The sequence below is a fragment of the Dreissena polymorpha genome, chromosome 1 (genome assembly GCF_020536995.1).
Source record: "Dreissena polymorpha isolate Duluth1 chromosome 1, UMN_Dpol_1.0, whole genome shotgun sequence".
In the NCBI taxonomy this organism is placed as follows: domain Eukaryota; kingdom Metazoa; phylum Mollusca; class Bivalvia; order Myida; family Dreissenidae; genus Dreissena; species Dreissena polymorpha.
In genome coordinates this window covers 87,985,838-88,012,806 of record NC_068355.1, presented here as the reverse complement: position 1 = coordinate 88,012,806, position 26,969 = coordinate 87,985,838, and the positions used below count along the sequence as shown (strand labels likewise).

Sequence of the window (26,969 nt, the reverse complement as noted above, 5' to 3'; positions counted from 1 at the left end):
AACATGTTATTTATGTTTATTTTAATTTCTTAAATACTAAACATGTTATGGCTATAGATTTTATTAATACTTTTAATAAAAACATAAACACAGTATGTGGCATAAACGTCATACAGCAACAAAACACATCAACATCATGCAGCAACAAAAATAGTTTAGCAGAAAAATAATATTAGATAAAACACAATAATACATAATACAAAGATGGATCAGACTTGACACAACAGCCTATAAGTAATACTATAATGTACATATTTAGAGAAAAAAAAACAACATCAGATGTATATGTAAACTATGATAATGTTCTGCATATCATAAAGCAGTTAATTCTAGACGGAAGGAATCATAGTTTTTAATTTACGTATTCCAAATGTCTCCTTGCATAAATGGTCTAGACTATTTTGCAACAACACCATTAGACAAAGAACCATACTTGTTGGTACATGTACAGACAAAATGCATAGCAACATGTGAAATAGGATTTTATCATTATTTAGCAGTTCCTGATATCGAATCTATGTTTATTAATTCTGCAAGATACTTTCTGATTTATTTGTCTGACATCTTGTATATTTTAATTTTTACATGTTATTAGATATATAACACTGTGTGAAGTACATTTCTCATCATATTGTAAATCATGTGATGAACCAGTAATACTGGGGTAATACTATTTTAATTTTAATTTTCGAAATATTGTATGAAATATTTGTTCATTTTGAGTGTTAAAGGGCATTTAAACCTAAATTTTAAATTGCATACAATATAAAGAAGTGAAACTCCAGCTGCTGGAGCAGTATTGAATTTTCATTAAAAACAATTAGTTGGTCCTTTATTTAAGGCAAGTGACCGATTGCCCAAACAGTACAAAACAGCACAATACAGCACAATACAAACCAACATAAACACAAAATATGAATAAAGCTGGGGTCACTGCCTTGGAACGGTCAATGCAAAGCATTGGGGGTTTAAACCTGGTTATAGAGCGCTCAACCTCACACTTGGCCCAGCAATATTCATAATACATTTAAGTGTAAATAAAATTTAACGTCATAGCATTGTAACTCAAATTAAACAATAATAAAAGGGAATTAAAACGCATTCAATTTAATTACTATTTAATTACTCAATTGCATTGAAGATACAAGAGTAACAGAGTTACAACTTTTTGACGAACGATCAAATAAAACTATTAACGCCATAAAAAGACTTTTACAAGTACAAAAGGTGGCATGATCATTTTAAAAAAGCTGTTCAAAGTTATAGGTTCTACTCAGCGACTGTTTATAAAGAACGTTAAAAACCCACATGTAAACTTCTTTTTCAATATATTTCGTAGATAAAATGATATGGAGTTTGTTCTATTATGAAATGTTCTACTATGAAAAAGACTATAGCCACCACTATTTATATTGTGAAACAGACTACGGCTCCCGCCAACGTTAACCCTGTACCCTGTTTTCTGATGCCGCACTTCTATATTAAACGTCTTAGCAGAAGCACGTGTTGTGTTGCTATTAACATTAGTTAATACTCATTAGAGTTGACGTTTATATAAGTCATATACACAAAAGTGTCATAATTATAAAACAGAGTTGCTGCAAGCAGACATTCCACTGACGTACAAAGAGCGGCATAATTCTGCAATATTGCAAGTCAATGTTGTGGACCTTGGTCTGAGACCTTATATGATGATCACAAAGACATGATGGAAGTGTAAAATGAATATCTGTATGAGTTACAGAGATGTGTCCTTGTTGCATGCAATCTTTAACTTGAATTTAACTTACAGCAAACCTTAAAAAGAAAAAAGGGGCATAACAATGCTAAAATAATGATGAATATAAATACAGATTCTGAACACATTGGTAATGTTTCAGTTCAATATTTGTACATTTGGAGAAATTGCATCCAAACAAAAACATAAATTATCTAAGTGCAAAAAGTATAATTCTTCAAAATTGCACTTTATGGTAATGACTTCTATTATAATCATGTACACATGTGTAACAAATCAATTGAATTCTGTGAGTAGAAATATTGCTGTGGAGATGTTTTCCCTTTCCTATACCTGTATTACAGAAGCAAATTCTGATAAATTGCAGGTCAGTGTTATGAAACTTAGATAGTGACCTCACCCTGAACATTAATGGGAAGTTTCAGTTGAATACCTGCCGTAGAAACAGTGATATAGACATGTTTCAGTTGAATACCTGCCATAGAAACAGTGATATAGAGATGTTTCATATTTTCCTCAACCAAAATTATACATACAACAAGCCAATTCGTTGAATTGATATTCCCCGCCAATATGCTTCTGGACACAAAAGTGTTATATTTGACACTCAAAAAAGCATTTTTTCAAGATAAAAAGGGCCATAACTCCTTTATTATCCAATGGTGTACAATGCCATTTGGTATGCATCATCCTCTTATCCATATATATACTCATACCAAGTTTCAATGAAATCCGCCAAAGCACTTACAAGATATGGCTCAGGACACAAAAAAGCATTTTTCCAAGATACAAAGGGCCATTACTCTGTTATTAACAGATGGTGTACATTGCCATTAGGCGTGCATCATCCTCTTATCCATATATATACTCATACCAAGTTTCATTGAAATCCGCAATAGCACTTCCAAGATATGGCTCCGGACACAAAAGTGCTGGACGGACGGAAGGAGGGACGGAAAGACGGATGGACGGACAACGTCAAAACAATATCCCTCCGCCTATGGCGGGGGATAACAAGCAATGTGTTTGTGAAGCACTATGTCCCTATATATTTGAACTCTGACCTTGAATGATGACCTTGACCTTTCACCACTCACAATGTGCAGCTCCATGAGATACACATGCATGCCAAATATCAAGCAGCTATCTTCTATACTGCAAATGTGTACATTAAATTAGCGATTTTGACCCATATATTTGACATTTGACCTTGAAGGATGACCTTGACCTTTCACTACTCAAAATATGCAGCTCTATGAGATACACATGCATGCCAAATATGAAGTTGCTATCTTCAATATTGCAAAAGTTATTGTAAATATTCAAGTTTGCACAAACAAACACACAAACCAACCAACAAATCAACCAACAGACAGGGCAAAAACAATATGTCCCCCACTATAGTGGTGGGGGGCATAAAGATGGGGCATAATTTTCTTATATGCAGTTGTAGAACTTTGTCAGTGACCTCACATAATGTGCTGTCATATGTGTGGCAAGTTGAATAACTGTGGGAGAAACAGTGACATTGAGATGTTGTAAAGTGTTTAAAATTAGTAAGTAGTCATGCTCAGACAATTCTTTGAATAGTGGAGCTAAAAATAACTGACACATGTACTTTGGTGACTGAAAAGAATAAACTACAGGGCTTAAAAAACATTAAAATATTTACAAATTATTATAGTTCCCTTCTTAAGTTGTATTCGCTAATATACATTATGCATGCTGGACTCAAAACCCAATATATGTACAGATAAGTTATCGCAACGTTTTAACTTTTTTCAGAGAGCCCAATTTCCGCAAATAACAAATAAAAAGTTGATAACTCCCTCATGTTTTACAACTTGTTAAAAAAAACTCTTGAACTAGCATCAAAAACATCACCAAATATTGATTCAGCACCACAACAAACAATATAGAATGTAAAAAACATCACGATAATGAATATTCAAGTAAAGCTTACATCAAACACTTCTTAAAGAGGCATACACAAGCTAAATACAATTGCTGTTCAATAATTGGTTGGGTGTAATATATACAGTTGAAACCTATTAATCTGACTTAACGCTGGGTACCAGGCTGTCAGATGAGGACTCTGCTGGTACCAGTCTGTTAGAGCTCAGCACCAGAGGTCTGGGGTCAGAGACCTGGCTTGGTACAGGAATCCAGCCAAACCTTTCAGCATAGTGCAGGCATTCAAACAAAACCTGGAAAAAGATGTATGGGCCCTGTGAAAAGGGGGCTTAATGCATGTGCGTAAAGTGCCGTACCAGATGAGCCTGTGCAGTCCGCATAGGCTAATGAGGGACAACACTTTCAACTTTAGTCTCTTCTTAGCAAAAATCCAATTCAGCCAGAAAGTGCTGTCCCTGATTAGCCTGTGCAGACTGCACAGTCTAATCTGGGAAGACACTTTACGCATATGAATTAGACCCCTTTTTTACAGAGCACGTCCAAAATGTAATGTATGACAGACTTTCAGACTTAATTGCAACACTTCTGATATAATGTTGTTAGACATAATGAAGATTTAAATAAACTACAAAGGCCGCTGATATGGCTCAGATAACGCAACCTTGGTCACAAGCACATTAACATTCACATTATTTTAATTAACAGTGTCAAAATAAGCTAATATTAAACAAGAGGGCCTGAAAGGCCCAAAGTCGCTCACCTGAGATTCAAAGGAACTGACCTGTTCTGTGCAGCCCAAGATGTCATTAGAACAAAATGTTCTTACCAACTTTCACTTTGGCTAGTGAACACCCTGCCAGCCATGTTTTTCGACAGACCAGAACCATTTTCATACACATCCAAGATATCATTTAAACAAATATACTGACAAAGTTTCATGAAGATTCATAAGTCCATATGAGGAAAAATGCCCCGCCCACTGGTGGCCATGTTTTTCAACCAGCTAGAACCATTTTCAAACTTGTCCAAAATATCATTTGGACAAATCTTCTGACGAAGTTTCATGATGATCATACAATAACTGCAGCTTCTAGAGTGTTAACAAGGTTTAACTATAGCTATATAAGGAAAAATGCCATGCCCCCTTGGCGGCCATGTTTTTCCACCAACCGGAACCATTTTGGAACTCATCCAAGATATCATTGGGACAAATCATCTGACCAAGTATCATAATGATTGGACAATAAATGTGGCCTCTAGAGTGTTAACAAGGTTTTACAAAAGCATGATATAAAGCCATATTTGGAAAAATGCCTCGCCCCCTGGTGGCCATGTTTTTTAAGCAACGAAACCATTTTCAAACTCATCCAAGATATCATTAGGACAAATCTCCTGACCAAGTTTTATGAAGATCGGAAAATAAATGTGGCCTCTAGAGTGTTAACAAGGTTTTACTATAGCCATAAAAGGAAAAATTAAGCGTCCCCTGGCAGGCATGTTTTTCAACTAACCGAAATCATTTTTTAACTTGTCCAAGATATTATTGGGATGAATCTTCTGACCAAGTTTCATGAAGATCGGACAATTAATGTGGCCGTTAGAGTGTTAACAAGATTTTACTATAGCCATATAAGGAAACATACCACGCCCCTTGGAAGCCATGTTTTTCAAGCAAACGTAACCATTTTCGAACTCATCCAAGATATCATTGAGACCAATCTTCTTACCAAATTTCATGAAGATTGGACAATAAATGTGGCCTCTAGATTGTTCACAAGATTTTACTATAGCCATATAAGAAAAAATGCCCCACCCCTTGGCAGCCATGTTTTTCAAGCAAACATAACCATTTTCAAACTCATCCAAGATATCATACAGACCAATCTTCTGACCAAATTTCAGGAATATCGGACAATACATGTGGCCTCTAGAGTGTTAACAAGGTTTTACTACAGCCATATGAGGAAAACTGCCCGCCCCCTGGCGGCCATGTTTTTTCACCGATCTAAACCATTTTTCAAACTCGTCCGAGATATCAATGAAACCAATGTTTTGACTAAGTTTCATGATGATTGGGCAAAAATTGTGATTTCTAGAGTGTTCACAAGGTTTCTCTGTAGCCATATCAGGAATACTGCCCTGCCCCCTGGCGGCCATGTTTTTCAAAGGACCGGAACCATTTTTTAACTCAACCAACATATCATTTAGACAAACATTTTGACAAAGTTACATCAAGATTGGGCATCAAATGTGACTTCTACAGTGTTCACAAGGTTTTTCTTTTTTTGACCTTGTGACCTAGCTTTTGACCCAGCTTGACCCAGATTCGAACTCAGTCGAGGTATCAATGGGACAAATGTTCTGACCAACGTTCATCATCCACTTCCAAGATATGGCTCTGGACACAAAAATGCCAGACTGATGGACGGAAAGACGGACGGATTGACGGACAACACCAAAACAATATCCCTCCGCCTATGGCGGGGGATAATAATTAGGGCTGTCACGATACGCCGTGAGCGTACCGCGGTATATCGTGGTACAGCAACACTGTATCGCGGTACGTACCGCGATATTTTACAGAATATGTATCTGTAAAGAAAACAGTTTACAAACTTTATTAAACACAATAATCAGAAAACACGGGTATCATAGTATGACTAGAAACTGTAAAAGAAACTGTAATAAACTTGATAGAAGTAGTCATTGTTATTGTTATTGTTATTCGCGTCTTTTTCTAAAATGTCCGCCATGTTGTTTACAATAGCTGTGACTACGACCTGTGTAAATCGAACGCTTCAAGGGCATGTTTAAAATGCGGAGTCAGCAGGCCCAGTATTGAAAATCCGTAGCGTTCTGATTCTTCCTCGACTTATTCATAATCTTAAGATAACATGATTTGGAAGTGCCATGCTTTGAACGATCGATATTCTAAAGAAAGAAAATAAGAAATAGAGTAAACATCTTTTGGATAATTATGAACTTATTTGCAAAGGAAATCTAACCCAAATTCAAAAAAAGGTACGGACCTATACATTGCCGTATTTTAAACGTGAAAGTTAAACATCTACCAGTGGAAGCGCTTGCTTGACCTGGATATTAACGGATTATTTATTTAGCCCTTTTGAATCGCTTCTACAGTTTTCAAAACGATATCTATATCAAAATAATTATGTAATGTATTTATATATGTGCTAATATAATAATATTTAAAAAAAAACCGGTGCGGCAACGCCGTACCGCGGTGCGATTTTTTTCACGACATGCACCGCGATATACCGGTATACCGGTGAATCGTGACAGCCCTAATAATAATGCAGCTTTGTTCTAATTGTAGCCTGATGTAATTAATCTTAGAATAAGGTATTCATGTATGAAGTACAAGTAAAATCCTTAAAAAATATTTGAAACAAGAGGGCCTTAAAGGCCCAAAGTCGCTCACCTGAGATAACTAGATATTATTGGGACAAATCTTCTGACCAAGTTTCATGAAGACCGCCCCTAAGAAGCCATGTTTTTCAAGCAAACATAATTTTTTTCGAACTCATCCAAGATATCATTGAGACCAATCTATTAACAAAATTTCTTGAAGATTGCACAATAAATGTGGCCTGTACAGTGTTAACAAGGTTTTACTATAGCAATATAAGGAAAAATGCCCAGCTCCCTGGCAGCCATGTTTTTCAACCAAAGGGCATCATTTTTTAACTCTTCTAAGATATTATTGGGAAAAATCTTCTGACTAAGTTTCATGAAGATTGGACAATAAATATGGCCTCTTGAGTGTTAACAAGATTTTACTATAGCCATATATAGCCATATAATGAAAAATGCCCTGACCCTTGACAGCCATTTTTTTTCAAGCAAAGGTTACCATTTTTAAACTCATCCAAGATATCATTGGGACAAATCTTCTGACCAAGTTTCATGAAGATCGGAAAATAAATGTGGCCTCTAGAGTCAGGGCCGGATTAAGCTGTTTTGGGGCCCAAGGCTGCACATGTTACGGGGCCCCCTTCCCTCTGGTCCCCTTCTGTATATTGAAAATCATACTACAACTACAAAGATGAGAAAATTTGCATTTGTACACAGTTGACAGTTACATTATATATTTATAAAGCAATTTGCCAAAACGAGTCACACAATGTATAAATATTTTATTAACTGAATCTAACATACATCGTAACATGTAACAGTTCCAGCCTATAAGCTTCTTCTACGACACTGGCCATAGTCATCGATCACCTGTTTGACGTCTAGTTCTCGGAGGACATTCAATAGACAGTAGCCCAAATGCTGTCAACCTTTCCTGGCTCATGGTGTTCCAAAAATAGTTTTTTTTACACGTGATAATGTTGAAAATGTCCTACTACCTTGACAGTTATAAACTGGAATTGTTAAGTATATTCGTACAGCGATGGCAATCTTTGGAAAATTTGTCTGTTATAGGCCTCCACCTAACAGCAGCAGTTAACTCTTGTGGGTGATGGTTCTGTCTTGGTCTGCTTCGGATGGCTTTGAACTGAACGAACTGGTCAACAGGAGACGCCTCAATGTCATCTGGATAAAATTCCATCAGATGCGTTGCACATTTCCATATTCATCCAAGTTGAGAGACTCAAACTCTGTCATGAAACCAAACAATTTGTGAAGACCAGAACATGCGCTCAATCGATTGCGAAGTTCAACAGTGAGACAATCAACTATGCTGTAGAATGTGTGAATTAGAAAATGGTCGCGTGCACTTAGCTCTGTATTCGCAGATGGTGTCTTACTCTCGCCACAAAATAGTTTCCACCATTTCTTACGCTTATTCGCATCTTTATATTCGTTGATTGCAACAAACGCTTTGGCCTTCTCTTCAATGTCTTCAAACGTGTCCAGATGGTGACATGACCGTACGGGCAAGTCGCATAATAAACAAAGAAACTAATAGTTCTGAATGAATATACCACACGGAAAGAAAATTGAAAGCATAGTAAATCAAAGCGAACTAAACGGCTACAATTCGATTTACATCCGAAAACTGGTAAAATCACAAAGAATTTTTTTACTCCAATCCCAATAGAGTGGTTGAATGGCGTAATAATGAAAGATCATACATTGGGAAACTGGCCTGTAGTTGGGGGCCCCTTAAAAATCGGGGGCCCAAGGCTGCAGCCTTGTTAGCCTAGTGGTTAATCCGGCCCTGTCTAGAGTGTTTACAAGGTTTTACTATAGCCATATAAGGAAAAATGCCCTACCTTCTGGTGGCCATGTTTTTCAACCAACCAGCATCAATGTGGAACTCTTCCAATATATTATTGGGATAAATCTTCTGACCAAGTTACATGAAGATTGGAAATAAATGTGGCCTCTAGAGTGTTAACAAGATTTTACTATAGCCATATATAGCCATATAAGGAAAAATGCCCCGCCCCTTAGCAGCCATGTTTTTCAAGCAAAGGTTACCATTTTTGAACTCATCCAAGATATCATTGGAAAAAATCTTCTGAGCAAGTTTCATGAAGATCGGAAAATAAATGTGGACTCTAGAGTGTTAACAAGGTTTTACTAAAGCCATATAAGGAAAAATGCCCCGCCCCCTGGCAGCCATGTTTTTCAACCAACCGGCATCATTTTCAAACTCCAAGATATTATTGGGATAAATCTTCTGACCAAGTTTCATGAAGATCAGACAATAAATGTTGCCTCTAGAATGTTAACAAGATTTTACTGTAGCCATATAAGGAAAAATGCCCCGCCCTTTAACAGCCATGTTTTTCAAGCAAACGTAACCATTTTGGAACTCAACCATCAAATCCAGAAAAGATATGTTCTGACCAAATTTCATGATGATTGGACCAAAAATGTGACTTCTAGAGTGTTCACATGTTTTCACTATATACATATAGAGAAAACTGCCCTGCCCCCTGGTGGCCATGTTTTTACACTGATCTGGCCATATATGTGGCCTAAATAGTGTACACAACACACCTTACAATGTAATGAAAACATTAGGTTTCAAAGAGTTCTCTTTAGAGTTTTACAAACCTCAATCAAGATGAGGATAATGATGATCCACTCCAGCCTCACATGGTGCTTGTCATTGAGCTGGTTGCTAAGCAGCTGCAGGATCTCTGAACAGTAGTTCAGGCGAGCATTGTACACCTGAAACATATAAGGCCAATGTCGAAAGGTGAATGTATAAGGCCATGTGGAAAGGTGAACGAATAAGGCCATGTGGAAAGGTGAACGTATAAGGCCAATGTGGAAAGGTGAACGTATAAGGCCAATGGGGAAAGGTGAACGTATAAGGCCAATGTGTAAAGGTGAACATATAAGGCCAATATGTAAAGGTGAACGTATAAGGCCAATGAGGAAAGGTGAATGTATAAGGCCAATGTGGAAAGGTGAACGTATAAGGCCAATATGTAAAGGTGAACGTATAAGGCCAATGTGGAAAGGTGAACCTATAAGGCCAATGTGGAAAGGTGAACGTATAAGGCCAATGTGGAAAGGTGAACGAATAAGGCCATGTGGAAAGGTGAACGTATAAGGCCAATGTGGAAAGGTGAACGTATAAGGCCAATGGGGAAAGGTGAACGTATAAGGCCAATGTGTAAAGGTGAACATATAAGGCCAATATGTAAAGGTGAACGTATAAGGCCAATGAGGAAAGGTGAATGTATAAGGCCAATGTGGAAAGGTGAACGTATAAGGCCAATATGTAAAGGTGAACGTATAAGGCCAATGTGGAAAGGTGAACCTATAAGGCCAATGTGGAAAGGTGAATGTATAAGGCCAATGGGGAAAGGTGAACGTATAAGGCCAATGTGTAAAGGTGAACATATAAGGCCAATGTGGATAGGTGAAGGTATAAGGCCAATATGTAAAGGTGAACGTATAAGGCCAATTTGGAAAGGTGAACGTATAAGGCCAATGAGGAAAGGTGAACATATAAGGCCAATGTGGAAAGGTGAACGTATAACGCCAATGTGGAAAGGTGAACGTATAAGGCCAATGTGGAAAGGTGAACGTATAAGGCCAATGTGGAAAGGTGAAGGAATAAGGCCGAAGGAGAAAACATCAACCAGAAGCAAGTGCTTGTCACAATAGTGATAAATAACCCCTGCATGCATTATCATATGTAATACGTAGCAAAAGTCACAATAAAACAAGAGGGCCTGAAAGGCCCAAAGTCGCTCACCTGAGATTCAAAGGAACTGACTTGTTCTGTGCAGCCCAAGATGTCATTAGAACAAAATGTTCCTACCAACTTTCATGACTAGTGAACACCCTTGCAGCCACGTTTTTCAACAGAACCATTTTCATACACATCCAAGATATCATTTAAACAAATATACTGACAAAGTTTCATGAAGATTCATAAGTCCATATAATGAAAAATGCCCCGCCCACTGGTGGCCATGTTTTCAAGCAACTGGAACCATTTTCGAACTTGTCCAAAATATCATTGGGATAAATCTTCTGACAAAGTTTCATGATGATTGTACAATAAATATTGCTTCTAGACTGTTAATAAGGTTTAACTATAGCTATATAAGGAAAAATGCCATGCCCCCATCCAAGATATCATACAGAACAATCTTCTGACCAAATTTCAGGAGGATTGGACAATAAATGTGGCAGCTAGAGTGTTAACAAGGTTTTACTTCAGCCATATTAGGAAAACTGCCCCGCCCCCTGGCCGCCATGTTTTTTCACCTATCTGGACCATTTTCGAACTCGTCCAAGATATCAATGAAACCAATGTTTTGACCAAGTTTCATGATGATTGGGCAAAAATTGTGACTTCTTGTGTGTTCACAAGGTTTCTCTATAGCCATATAAGGAATACTGCCCCGCCCCCTGGCGGCCATGTTTTTCAACGGACCGGAACCATTTTTTAACTCAACCAACATATCATTTAGACAAACATTTTAACAAAGTTACATCAAGATTGGGCATCAAATGTGACTTCTACAGTGTTCACAAGGTTTTTCTTTTTTTTGACCTAGTGACCTAGTTTTTGACCCAGTTTCGAACTCAGTTGAGGTATCAATGGGACAAAGCTTCTAACCAAATTTCATAAAGATCAGACAATAAATGTAGCCTCTAGAGTATTCACAAGGCAAAATGTTGACGACGCACGACGGACAAAAGGCGATCACAAAAGCTCACCATGAGCACGTTGTGCTCAGGTGAGCTACAAAATGAACCCTGGGGCATGGCCCGTTAACAGTTTTAACTCTGGGATATTATTTAAATAAGGTTTGTAGAGAACAACAATAATTGTGGTTTGAAAGAAAAATATTCTTTAAGTCATTTTGTGGCCAGTGTGAATGATTTGATGAAAACAGGTAGAGGAACAATTTACAATGTTAATACCCAATATAAAACATCTGAAAACTGTTACTATATTAATGTTACAGAAATCCAATTGGGGTACACAATTTTTAAAATTTTAATTTTGGATGTTAAAATCAACTTGCTGACATGCATAACTTCAGATGTAATGTTGTATACTCATAAGTGAAGGAGATCTTCTCCAGAAACAATAGTGTATATGGACAACCAGATGAATGGAAAGAAATAAGTCCATAGTGATTCCAGTTTATCCCACATTTCTTATCAGGGGGTTTAACCCTTTCCCACTTGGATGAAAAGTGTAAATGGCTATGTGCAAACAGCATAAAACCAGAACAGCATGCGAGAAACTCGCAGTCTGTTCAGGTTTTATGCTGTTTGCTCCTCGTCTGCATCTAAGGGTTGGAAAATGAAGCCTTTAAAACTTGAATCTAGTAATTACACCAGTTACATTCAATCAAGATGCTGGCTACTTTCCCAAAAATATCTATTTAAAAGCTGCAAATACATCTGTTATATTGTTTAGTCTCCAGACATTCAGATCATTAATAGTGCATCTCTACCCACCTGTATACCCCTGGATACATTCAGATCATTAATAGTGCACCTCTTTCCACCTGGATACATTCAGATCATTAATAAAGCATCTCTATCCACCTGTATATCCCTGGATACATTCAGATCATTAATAGTGCACCTACACCCACCTGTATACCCCTGGATACATTCAGATCATTAAAAGTGCATGTATACCCACCTGTATACCCCTGGATACATTCAGATCATTAATAGTTCATCTCAACCCACCTTTATACTTCTGGATACATTCAGATAATTAATAGTGCATCGCTACCCACCTGTATACGCTTAGAGACATTCAGATCGTTAATAGTGCATCTCTACCCACCTGTATACCCTTGAAGACATTCAGATCGTAAATAGTGCATCTCTACCCACCTGTATACCCTTGAAGACATTCAGATCATTAATAGTGCATGTCTACCCACCTGTATAAGCTTGGAGACATTCAGATCATTAAATGTACTCCTGTACCCACCTGTATACGCTTGGAGACATTCAGATCATTAAATGTATTTCTGTACCCACCTGTATAAGCTTGGAGACATTCAGATCATTAAATGTACTCCTGTACCCACCTGTATATGCTTGGAGACATTCACATCATTAAATGTACTCCTGTATCCACCTGTATACGCTTGGAGACATTCAGATCATTAAATGTACTTCTGTACCCACCTGTATATGCTTGGAGACATTCAGATCATTAAATGTACTTCTGTACCCACCTGTATATGCTTGGAGACATTCAGATCATTAAATGTACTTCTGTACCCACCTGTATACGCTTGGAGACATTCAGATCATTAAATGTACTCCTGTACCCACCTCTATACGCTTGGAGACATTCAGATCATTAAATGTACTCCTGTACCCACCTGTATACGCTTGGAGACATTCAGATCATTAAATGTACTCCTGTACCCACCTGTATATGCTTGGAGACATTCAGATCATTAAATGTACTCCTGTACCCACCTGTATATGCTTGGAGACATTCAGATCATTAATAGTGCATCTCTACTCACCTGTATTAACTTGGAGACTTTCATATCATTAATAGTGCATGTCTACTCACCTGTATACGTTTGGAGACATTCAGATCACTAAATGTACTCCTGTACAGCTGCTCCAAGTCATCCCGCTCCCAGTAGACATCTGGCACATCCAGGAAACCTGACTCCAAGTTGATCTCATGCCTGACATGGACAAAGATTTATCGAGATGGTAACATATCAAAGTGGGCCAAAGTGGAGGATGGTATAAGACAAACCACACACAAAAGATATCATAAGCAGTTGACCTAAACATGTACAAATGACCTTAAAGAAACAATATGTCAATGAATGTTTTTGAAAACATAATTTAATTATGATGCATTTTGCAGCTGTACACAATATATTTTTTTTAACACAGGATTACAAAACATGCATATCAAAATTATATAACACTTGCCTGTGTAAGAATACTTCTCCTAACTTCATGTTGATATCACGCCTCTTCAACTGGGATGGCTGTCCATCACGAAGTAGCTGAAGTCATACAATTACAAATGAATATTTATCAAAAAAATGAATGATGACAATTAGATTTCTGTTGTTCATATAGCACACATCATATTAATTATGTGTTTGCCAATTTTTTACCATTGTTACCCCATGCATAAATGTGTTTGCCCAATGCCTATTTGTATGTATACCATGCCTATGTTAACCCAATGCCATTTTGTACTTTCTTCATGGCTACCTATGTTTGACCTATGCCTATATGTATTTTCCTCGTTCCAGTCTGTGTTTGCCCAGTGCACGAGATGTTACCCATGCCTATCTACTTTTGCCCAATGCATACCAGGTTTGTCTATGCTTATCATTGTTTGCCCAGTGCCAATCTGTTTACTAATGCCTACCTGTGTTTTCATCATTCCTATCAATGTTTACCAATGCTGATCCATGTTTACACATGTTGACTTGTGTACAGACATCCCTAAATCTCGGTCGGACCTATGGACATGTCTGTATTAAAACATTCAAGGGCCAATCAAAATTCTTCACTCTTAGGCCCAGAATGTCTGATAAAATATATTAAAGTTTAACCATGAAATATAAAATATTATAGATCATCTGCGGACCAACACATGTCAGAACATGATATACAATATTACTAGCCACTAAGTCAATCAACTTTTGATTGGTCCAAAATAATGATGGCTTAAATCGAGATAATCCGATTGCATATGATGCAGAATTTTCTTCTTAAGGCAACAAATACAGGTGGTTACAAAAAAAACAACAGCTGGGAGTAAGACATCAACGAACATGCACAGAGTGCAATTGATTTCGATTTCATTTTCTTTCTTTTTTACTTTAACAAATTGTCTTGGGTCTGAAAGACTAATCTAATGTCTGACAGAAAACTCTGACCAGTCAAACCAAATGTCAGAGAGAAGGCTGTTGAGTTCGGGAAATCAGTGTGTTTGCCCAATGCCTATCCATGTTTATACATGCTTATGTGTGTTTGTCCAAAGAGTATTCATGTTAAAGTATGCCTGCCTGTGTTTGCCCACTTCCTATCTTGTGTTGTTGATTTCCTTTCTGGGATATAAATTAAAAGTAGCCCCAAATGCCCCTAAAAGAGTGGATATGCCCCTTTATTTTTAGAGGAAACTCTGTACAAGAACAAAAACATATGTTTGAAAATATGGTCAAAATGTAAGTTTATGATCTTGAATCTCTGTGTACAAAATGTCCACAAAGTTTTCCATATCCCTATCTATGAAAGCCTGTATTTTATTTTATTTGCCTCATTATTACCTATGCTTATAAAAAAATTCTCTACACCTATTTTCACCAATATAACTTCCAGCTATATAATGGTCCCAGTCTGTGAGAGCTGTACATTAAGGAACACATTGAGTCAAAGAAATCAAGAACAAAATGCTTACCGGTAATGCCTGCCTACCTGCGTTTCTGATTCCAACTGATCAATAAACTTCTCCAATTTGTTCTCGTTGATTGCCAAAGTCACTACAATAGACAAACATTTAAGTAAGTTAATATTGGATACATAAAGTAATAACTTGGGATGCAGTGATAAGTACTGTTCTTTTCATAAAATTTCTTTATAAAGTGATTATCTTATAGTTGATACTGCAGCATACTTATTAAAAAATAAAGACATATCCGTTAATTTGCTGCACAAGAACTGGAATGTACCTGACTGGGCCATGGCATTGGAGAAGGCAAACTTCTCCATCATGGTGATCTCTTCATACTTCTCGTCTCCAGGTAAGCTCCGAATGTGGATTTTACCCCGCACAAGTTTAGAGGCCCTGAAATAACAACATTGTGTACATAACTTGAAGGCACTGACTAGCAACAGTACAAACCTGGCTTAGAGACACTGAATAGCAACAGTACGTACCTTGCTTAGAGACACTAAATAGCAACAGTAAGCACCTTGATTAGAGACACTAAATAGCAACAGTATGAACCTGGCTTAGAGACACTGAATAGCAACAGTACGTACCTTGTTAAGATACACTAAATAGCAACAGTATTAACCTGGCTTAGAGACACTGAATAGCAACAGTATGAACCTGGCTTAGAGACACTGAATAGCAACAGTATGAACCTGGCTTAGAGACACTGAATAGCAACAGTACGCACCTTGATTAAAGACACTGAATAACAACAGTATGAACCAGGCTTAGAGACACTGAATAGCAACAGTACGTACCTTGCTTAGAGACACTAAATAGCAACAGTATGAACCTGGCTTAGAGACACTGAATAGCAACAGTATGAACCTTGCTTAGAGACACTAAATAGCAACATTATGAACCCTGCTCAGACACACTAAAGAACAACAGTATGAACCTTGCTTAGAGACACTAAATAACAACAGTATGAACCTGGCTTAGAGATACTGAATAGGAACAGTATGTACCTTGCTTAGAGACACTAAATAGCAACAGTATGAACCTGACTTAGAGACAATAAAGAACAACAGTATGTACCTGGCTTAGAGACACTAAATAGCAACAGCATGAATCTGGCTTAGAGACACTAAATAGCAACAGCATGAACCTGGCTTAGAGACACTAAATAACAACAGTATGAACCTGGCTTAGAGACACTAAAGAACAACAGTATGTACCTGGCTTAGAGACACTGAATAGCAACAGTATGAACCTGGCTTAGAGACACTGAATAGCAACAGTATGAACCTGGCTTAGAGACACTGAATAGCAACAGTACGCACCTTGATTAAAGACACTGAATAACAACAGTATGAACCAGGCTTAGAGACACTGAATAGCAACAGTACGTACCTTGCTTAGAGACACTAAATAGCAACAGTATGAACCTGGCTTAGAGACACTGAATAGCAACAGTATGAACCTTGCTTAGAGACACTAAATAGCAACATTATGAACCCTGCTCAGACACACTAAAGAACAACAGTATGAACCTTGCTTAGAGACACTAAATAACAACAGTATGAACCTGGCTTAGAGACACTGAATAGGAACAGTACGTACCTTGCTTAGAGACACTAAATAGCAACAGTATGAACCTGACTTAGAGACACTAAAGAACAACAGTATGTACCTGGCTTAGAGACACTAAATAGCAACAGCATGAATCTGGCTTAGAGACACTAAATAGCAACAGCATGAACCTGGCTTAGAGACACTAAATAACAACAGTATGAACCTGGCTTAGAGACACTAAAGAACAACAGTATGTACCTGGCTTAGAGACACTAAATAGCAACAGTATGAACCTGGCTTAGAGACACTAAATAGCAATAGTATGAACCTGGCTCAGAGACACTGAATAGCAACAGTACGTACCGGGGTACCTTGCTTAGAGACACTAAATAGCAACAGTATGAACCTGGCTTAGCGACACTTAAGAACAACAGTATGAACCTTGCTTAGAGACACTAAATAGCAACAGTATAAACCTCGCTTAGAGACACTGAATAGCAACAGTATGTACCTTGCTTAGAGACACTTAATAGCAACAGTATGAACCTGGCTTAGAGACACTGAATAGCAACAGTATAAATCTGGCTTAGAGACACTAAAGAACAACAGTATAAACCTGGCTTAGAGACACTAAAAAGCAACAGTATGAACATGGCTTAGAGACACTGAATAGCAACAGTATGTACCTTGCTTAGAGACACTAATTAGCAACAGTATGAACCTGGCTTAGAGACACTGAATAGCAACAGTAAGTACCTTGCTTAGAGACACTAAATAGCAACATTATGAACCTTGCTCAGACACACTAAAGAACAACAGTATGAACCTGGCTTAGAGTAACTGAATAGGAACAGTAAGCACCTTGAATACAAACACTAAATAGCAACAGTATGAACCTGGCTTAGAAATACTGAATAGCAACAGTACGTACCTTGCTTAAAGACACTAAATAGCAACAGTATGAGCCTGGTTTAGAGACACTGAATAGCAACAGTACGCACCTTGCTTAGAGACACTAAATAGCAACAGTATGAACCTAGCTTAGAGACACTAAAGAACAACAGTATGAACCTTGCTTAGAGACACTAAATAGCAACAGTATGAACCTGGCTTAGAGACACTGAATAGGAACAGTACGTACCTTGCTTAGGGACACTCAATAGCAACAGTATGAACCTGGCTTAGAGACACTAAAGAACAACAGTATGTACCTGGCTTAGAGACACTAAATAGCAACAGCATGAACCTGGCTTAGAGACACTAAATAGCAACAGCATGAACCTGGCTTAGAGACACTAAATAACAACAGTATGAACCAGGCTTAGAGACACTAAAGAACAACAGTATGTACCTGGCTTAAAACACTAAATAGCAACAGTATGAACCTGGCTTAGAGATACTAAATAGCAATAGTATGAACCTGGCTCAGAGACACTGAATAGCAACAGTACGAACCGGGGTACCTTGCTTAGAGACACTAAATAGCAACAGTATGAACCTTGCTTAGAGACACTAAAGAACAACAGTATGAACCTTGCTTAGAGACACTAAATAGCAACAGTATAAACCTGGCTTAGAGACACTGAATAGCAACAGTATGTACCTTGCTTAGAGACACTAAATAGCAACAGTATGAACCTGGCTTAGAGACACTGAATAGCAACAGTATGAACCTGGCTTAGCGACACTTAAGAACAACAGTATGAACCTTGCTTAGAGACACTAAATAGCAACAGTATAAACCTCGCTTAGAGACACTGAATAGCAACAGTATGTACCTTGCTTAGAGACACTTAATAGCAACAGTATGAACCTGGCTTAGAGACACTGAATAGCAACAGTATAAATCTGGCTTAGAGACACTAAAGAACAACAGTATAAACCTGGCTTAGAGACACTAAAAAGCAACAGTATGAACATGGCTTAGAGACACTGAATAGCAACAGTATGTACCTTGCTTAGAGACACTAATTAGCAACAGTATGAACCTGGCTTAGAGACACTGAATAGCAACAGTAAGTACCTTGCTTAGAGACACTAAATAGCAACATTATGAACCTTGCTCAGACACACTAAAGAACAACAGTATGAACCTGGCTTAGAGTAACTGAATAGGAACAGTAAGCACCTTGAATACAAACACTAAATAGCAACAGTATGAACCTGGCTTAGAAATACTGAATAGCAACAGTACGTACCTTGCTTAAAGACACTAAATAGCAACAGTATGAGCCTGGTTTAGAGACACTGAATAGCAACAGTACGCACCTTGCTTAGAGACACTAAATAGCAACAGTATGAACCTAGCTTAGAGACACTAAAGAACAACAGTATGAACCTTGCTTAGAGACACTAAATAGCAACAGTATGAACCTGGCTTAGAGACACTGAATAGGAACAGTACGTACCTTGCTTAGGGACACTCAATAGCAACAGTATGAACCTGGCTTAGAGACACTAAAGAACAACAGTATGTACCTGGCTTAGAGACACTAAATAGCAACAGCATGAACCTGGCTTAGAGACACTAAATAGCAACAGCATGAACCTGGCTTAGAGACACTAAATAACAACAGTATGAACCAGGCTTAGAGACACTAAAGAACAACAGTATGTACCTGGCTTAAAACACTAAATAGCAACAGTATGAACCTGGCTTAGAGATACTAAATAGCAATAGTATGAACCTGGCTCAGAGACACTGAATAGCAACAGTACGAACCGGGGTACCTTGCTTAGAGACACTAAATAGCAACAGTATGAACCTTGCTTAGAGACACTAAAGAACAACAGTATGAACCTTGCTTAGAGACACTAAATAGCAACAGTATAAACCTGGCTTAGAGACACTGAATAGCAACAGTATGTACCTTGCTTAGAGACACTAAATAGCAACAGTATGAACCTGGCTTAGAGACACTGAATAGCAACAGTATGAACCTGGCTTATAGACACTGAATAGGAACAGTACCCAACTTGATTAGAGACACTAAATAGCAACAGTATGAACCTGGCTTAGAGACACTGAATAGCAACAGTATGAACCTGGCCTAGAGACACTAAATAGCAACAGTATGAACGTTCTTTAGAGACACTAAAGAACAACAGTATGAACCTTGCTTAGAGACACTAAAGAACAACAGTATGAACCTGGCTTAGAGACACTGAATAGCAACAGTATGAACCTGGCTTAGAGACACTAAAGAACAACAGTATGAACCTGGCTTAGAGACACTAAAGAACAACAGTATGAACCTTGCTTAGAGACACTAAAGAACAACAGTATGAACCTGGCTTAGAGACAATGAATAGCAACAGTACGTACCTTGCTTAGAGACACTTAATAGCAACAGTATGAACCTTGCTTAGAGACACTAAAGAACATCAGTATGAACCTGGCTTAGAGACACTAAATAGCAACAGTATAAACCTAGCTTAGAGACACTGAATAGGAACAGTATGTACCTTGCTTAGAGACACTACATAGCAACAGTATGAACCTGGCTTAGAGACACTGAATAGCAACAGTATGAACCTGGCTTAGAGACACTAAAGAACAACAGTATGAACCTGGCTTAGAGACACTGAATAGCAACAGTATGAACCTGGCTTAGAGACACTAAAGAACAACAGTATGAACCAGGCTTAGAGACACTAAATAGCAACAGTATAAACCTGGCTTAGAGACACTGAATAGCAACAGTATGTACCTTGCTTAGAGACACTAAATAGCAACAGCATAAACCTGGCATAGAGACACTGAATAGCAACAGTATGAACCTGGCTTAGAGACATTAAATAGCAACAGTATGAACCTTGCTTAGAGGCACTAAAAAGCAACAGTATGAACATGGCTTAGAGACACTGAATAGGAACAGTGCGCACATTGATAAGAGACATTAAATAGCAACAGTATGAACCTGGCTTAGAGACACTGAATAGCAACAGTATGAATCTGGCTTAGAGACACTGAATAGCAACAGTATGAACCTGGCTTAAAGACACTAAATAGCAACAGTATGAACCTGGCTCAGAGACACTGAATAGGAACAGTACGCACCTTGATTAGAGACACTAAATAACAACAGCATGAACCTGGCTTAGAGACATTGAATAGCAACAGTACGTACCTTGCTTAGAGACACTTAAGAACAACAGTATGAACCTGGCTTAGAGACACTAAATAGCAGCAGTATGAACCTGGCTTAGAGACACTAAATAGCAACAGTATGAACCTGGCTTAGAGACAATGAATAGCAACAGTACGTACCTTGCTTAGAGACACTTAAAAGCAACAGTATGAACCTTGCTTAGAGACACTAAAGAACAACAGTATGAACCTGGCTTTGAGACACTGAATAGGAACAGTACGCACCTTGATTAGAGACACTAAATAGCAACAGTATTAACCTGGCTTATACACAGTGAATAGCAACAATACGTACCTTGCTTAAAGACACTAAATAGCAATAGTACGTACCTTGCTTAGAGACACTAAATAGCAACAGTATGAACCTGGCTTAGAGACACTGAATAGCAACATTACGTACCTTGCTTAGAGATACGAAATAGCAACAGTGTGAACATTGCTTAGAGACACTAAAGAACAACAGTATGAACCTGGCTTAGAGACACTGAATAGCAACAGTATGAACCTGGCTTAGAGACACTGAATAGCAACAGTACATACCTTGCTTAAAGACACTTAATAGCAACAGTATGAACCTTGCTTAGAGACACTAAAGAACAACAATATGAACCTGGCTTAGAGACATTGAATAGCAACAGTATGAACCTGGCTTAGAGACACTGAATAGCGACAGTACGTACCTTGCTTAGAGACACTAAATAGCAACAGTTTGAACCTGGCTTAGAGACACTGAATAACAACGTTATGCACCTGCTTAGAGACATTAAATTACAACAGTATGTACCTGGCTTAGAGGCACTGAATTACAGCAGTATGCACCTGGTTTAAAGACACTAAATAACAACAGTATGTACCTTGCTTAGAGGCACTGAAAAACATCAATATGCACCTGGCTTAGATACATTGAATAATAACAGTATGTACCTGGCTTAGAGACATTAAATAACAACAGTATGTACCTGGCTAAGAGGCACTGAATAACAACATTATGCACCTGGCCTTCAAGACGCTAAATAACACCAGTTTGGAATTTTTTAGTGATTTTTTGTTTTATAAAATCAAGCGAAAAAGCATAGGATTGTAACCTCAAAAATATCTTAACAATCAAGAAGAGTTAATTATATTGTCATACATACTATATAATAATCATTGTCCTCTTTATTAAATATACACACTTTTGATTGATCACATTACTAGTTTACACGCATATTTGTCATGATTCACACTTTACATGTCATTCTGTACAGGTATGATCTCACTCTCTTGTTCTGTCAGTACTGGGTTGTACGGATGGATGCAATGTCTTCGCACCAGCTGCAGGACGTCATCCTTCTGTCATAAAGAGACAGGACACTTGTTACCACACTGCACAGACATGTCAGTACAATAAACACATAGTGAGGAAATAAAAAACAGCAATGATTGAAGAGTCCATAATGTTAATTTTAAGATCTTTAATATCAGAAGAGATATTTTCAGACAAAAAGGAAGGTTTTTGTAATCATTAAAAAATATTAGACCTAAAGAGACATTTGATTTTTAATTCACAATTTCCAACATCTTACTAAATTCCTAAATAGGCCTTTTCACATTTTAGTTGATTAACAAAATTTATTTTAAAAAATGTTTCAAATTCGCAAATTTTCGCTGTAGTTATTGTATTTGTGACGCATTTATTGTGAGGTAACAGTAATTCTGAACATTTACCATGCTCTAAAATATCTATTATATGCATCTTTTGAGGATTTAAAAACCTGAAAATTATCAAGTGTTGCAACCCGAAACAATTAAATAGTTTGGAGAGATTCGTTATGTTGTTATATATTGTGACAATATAAGGATTGCTTGTATAAAGTATCAAATACATCAATCATTGTATGAGCATGGATGGCCAAGTGGTCTAAGTGTTAGACTTTTACTCCAGGGGTCAGTGGTTTGAGCCCTGATGAGGGTCCCTTTTTTTTCTTCTTTAATTTCATTCTTGTTTTTTTACTGGAGCTTTTTACATCCAATGTTTACATATATCAAAACAAGGGCTGTTTGTAAAGCACACATGCCCCCCCCATATGGGCTGTCAGTTGTAGTGGCAGCCATTGTGTGAATACGTTTGTTGTCACTGTGACCTTGACCTTTGACCTAGTGACCTGAAAATCAATAGGGGTCATCTGTCAGTCATGATCAATGTACCTATGAAGTTTCATGATCCTAGGCGTAAGCTTTCTTGAGTTATCCTCCGGAAACCATTTTACTGTGTGGAGTCATCGTGACCTTAGACCTAGTGATCTCAAAATCAATAGGGGTCATCTGCCAGTCATGATCTATGCACCTATGAAGTTTCATGATCCTAGGCGTAAGCGTTCTTGAGTAATCATCCGGAAACCATTTTACTGGTTCGAGTCACCAGGACCTTGCTCTTTGACCTAGTGACCTGAAAATCAATAGGGGTTATCTGCGAGTCATGATCAATGTACCTAAGAAGTTTCATGATGCTAGGTATAAGCATTCTTTAGTTATTATTCAGAAACCATTTTACTGGTTCTAGTCACCGTGACCTTTGACCTAGTGACCTGAAAATCAATAGAGGTCATCTGCGAGTCATGATCAATGTACCAATGAAGTTTCATGATCCTAGGCATAAGCGTTCTTGAGTTATTATCCGAAAACCATTTTACTGGTTTGAGTCACCGTGACCTTGACCTTTGACCTAGTGACCTGAAAATCAATAGGGGTCATCTGCGAGTCATGATCAATGTACCAATGAAGTTTCATGATCCTAGGCGTAAGCATTCTTGAGTTATCATCCGGACAACATTTTACTGGTTCGAGTCACAGTGACCTTGACCTTTGACCTAATGACCTGAAAATCAATAGGGGTCACCTGCATGTCATGATCAATGTACTTATGAAGTTTCATGATCCTAGGTGTAAACGTTCTTGAGTTATCATCCAGACACCATTTTTCTGTGTTGAGTCACAGTGACCTTGACCTTTGACCTAGTGACCTGAAAATCAATAGGGGTCATCTGCAAGTCATTATCAATGTACCTATGAAGTTTCATGATCCTAGGCGTAAGCATTCTTGAGTTATCATCCAGAAACAGGTTTACTGGTTCTAGTCACCGTGACCTTGACCTTTGACCTAGTGACCTGAAAATCAATAGGGGTCATCTGCGAGTCATGATCAATGTACCTATGGAGTTTCATGATCCTAGGCGTAAGTGTTCTTGAGTTATAATCCGGAAACCATTCGGTGGACAAACCGACGGACATGTGCAAAACCATATACCCTCTCTTCTTCGAAGGGGAGCATAATAAAGCATTTACTGACAAACTTCAATACATGCCAAAATCTGTGAAAAAATCACTAAACAGTAATGTGAATACCTGGCTTGAAATTCACACATGATACCACCAGATTATGGTGCAACCGTCCTTACATTGGTGTGCTTATTTTACTAATTGTTACTCAACTAACCTCAGATTCTGACATTGTCCATAAAGAAACTGTTCCATCTCTGAAACAAATATTCATAATAAAATTATAACTTTAAAGTGCACAAAAATACAATTTAAGGCCATACCTGTATATCTGTCATCCAATATTTACAAGATTAAAAAATATGTTTGGACATTTATTTTAGTGTTCATAAGTAGGTATGAACGCAAGACAAATAGGGTACCTCCCGATTCATGTAATAAATGTTTTCTCTGTCAAATTGTATTTGTGTTTGAAAGTACTTGATTGACACTCTTATATAAAAATCAAAGTTACTGCATGGAAAGCCCATTTTGAAAGGCTAACAAAATTGATACATTTGCAACTAGATTAATATACTTTTGAAAATGGGTGCAGTAAAATATGGTTAAGAAATTTTCAAGTTGTAATGAAATGCCTCAAGTCATCCTTGAAAATGAGTTTGCAATTGATGTAACTACAACAGCGATTTAAAAGCTTACAAAATCATACTATAGAGCTCAATATGACTTTGTAATAACTCATCAATATAACAAAAAAACAACATTTTTCTAATAAAGATTCTAAACCTGAAGAAAAAAGCATCTCTTATTTGGCCTTCAAACTTGTACTTTGCAGTTGTCATAATAACATCTTGAAGATTTCCTTGCAAATCTGGAACAGAACAAACAAGGATGATGATTTAAACATGTCAGATAAACTGTTAATTTCTAAGTTTTCTAAATCATTTAAGGACAAACCTTGGATCTGATTAAGTATCTTCCATCGATGGCTTCTTTTTAAACAGTTTAGATGTCGATAACTATACATGAGCATGATTGTATTACTCTTGATATCAACCAATATAAAAACAACCCTAACTAGATCCCCCTCTTTTGTCCCTATACTAAAATAGAGACTCTAAACTAATGGATTCTTTCATAACTGGCAATAAAAGGCAATAGAGACTCTAAATTAATGGATTCTTTCATAACTGGCAATAAAAGGCAATAGAGACTCTAAATTAATGGATTCTTTCATAACTGGCAATAAAAGGCCAGTCTGAGTCTGATGAAACAGCATTTTCAGAAAACATGCCAGTTTGAACGAAAAAACTGTCTCAAAAAAACCTAAACACAGTGTAACTGTTACATTTGATTGTTTACTTTTTCTAAGCGTAAATCAAATTAAAGATATTTATTTCCGGGACATTTGAACAGAAGGCATAACGACCCAAGAGCTATATATTACTTCACTGCATTTTGTCATACATGCCATATTTTTTTAGGTCCAAAGCGGGACATTCCATAACAAATTGTCGGGACATTTGACCCAAAAGCAGGACACCTAAAACGATTTATCATTCCACCTTTACTGTAGTCAGTATAGTACTAACAAATACTCATAACATAACAAAACATAATAACGGTTTTATAAAATAAGACAATAGCAAACAACGAGGATAATATTCATCTTTTTAGAGTACAAAATCTAAAACATTACGACAACAATACTCATTATATTACTTAGACTATAGAACTTACATCGTTTTTTTACGAATGTCGGGACAAATCGTCTCATAGCGGGACGGCGGGACAAAGGGCCCAAAAGCGGGACTGTCCCGCCGAGATCGGGACGTATGGCATGTATGGATGCATTTTGTACAATAAACACAAGCTACTTACATATTTCAAATAAATTTTGGTTAAAAGAAAAAAATGTGTTTAATAATTAAATAAACACAAACACATGCCCATCTTCAAAAATTAAGAAGCAATTGATGCCACATTGTGAAATGTGTGATTTATTGTATGTGTTGTCAAACTCAGACAGGATATTTACATGTGTAAATCATGAAACGCAAAGTGCGCACATCAGGCAGTGTTCTCTCACATTTTATGATAGTCAATAGACAGGCTAATTAAAACTAAGATAGAGTGCTACATGTACAAACTTTTTAAAAGTGGGCAAATGTGAAAGTAAACTAATGCAGGTAATCAAATCTGTCTGCAAATGTGTTTGCATTGAACTTGCTAATTGTAAACTGACATACACTATCAGTGTTTTAACAAGCACATTTTTTACAACATACCGGTAGTTGTAGCCAATGACAGAGTACATAACCTTACGCATTTTTTTAAGCATGCAGTTTGCCCCAAAATAAGAATTAAGCATTAAATTATAAAATTAATTACCCCTTTTTATACCCAAACTTAGTTTTCACTTGCTATTTTTCCCATATTGGAGGACAAGTGCCCCTTCCCTGCAGCCTGATAAAAAATATACTTTTTAA

At 37.4% G+C, this 26,969-nt stretch overlaps 1 protein-coding gene across 15 annotated transcripts in view; it reads right to left on the bottom strand.

Annotated features, from left to right (window-relative positions):
* LOC127839312 (required for meiotic nuclear division protein 1 homolog) overlaps nt 1-26,969 on the bottom strand; it is a 41,653-nt gene continuing 14,684 nt past the window's right edge. For 12 of the 15 annotated variants that reach the window (XM_052367675.1, XM_052367660.1, XM_052367701.1 and 9 more), the window contains 9 exons: nt 25,267-25,351; nt 24,698-24,737; nt 22,454-22,554; nt 15,793-15,908; nt 15,539-15,603; nt 14,036-14,112; nt 13,659-13,779; nt 9,686-9,802; nt 1-3,945 (listed from right to left, as the gene is read on the bottom strand). In XM_052367675.1, coding sequence (XP_052223635.1) covers nt 3,790-3,945; nt 9,686-9,802; nt 13,659-13,779; nt 14,036-14,112; nt 15,539-15,603; nt 15,793-15,908; nt 22,454-22,554; nt 24,698-24,737; nt 25,267-25,351 — 878 coding nt within the window. In that variant the 3' untranslated portion in view covers nt 1-3,789. The remainder of the gene's footprint in view (nt 3,946-9,685; nt 9,803-13,658; nt 13,780-14,035; nt 14,113-15,538; nt 15,604-15,792; nt 15,909-22,453; nt 22,555-24,697; nt 24,738-25,266; nt 25,352-26,969) is intronic. The other 3 variants (XR_008030304.1, XM_052367684.1, XM_052367687.1) reach the window with 3 other exon arrangements.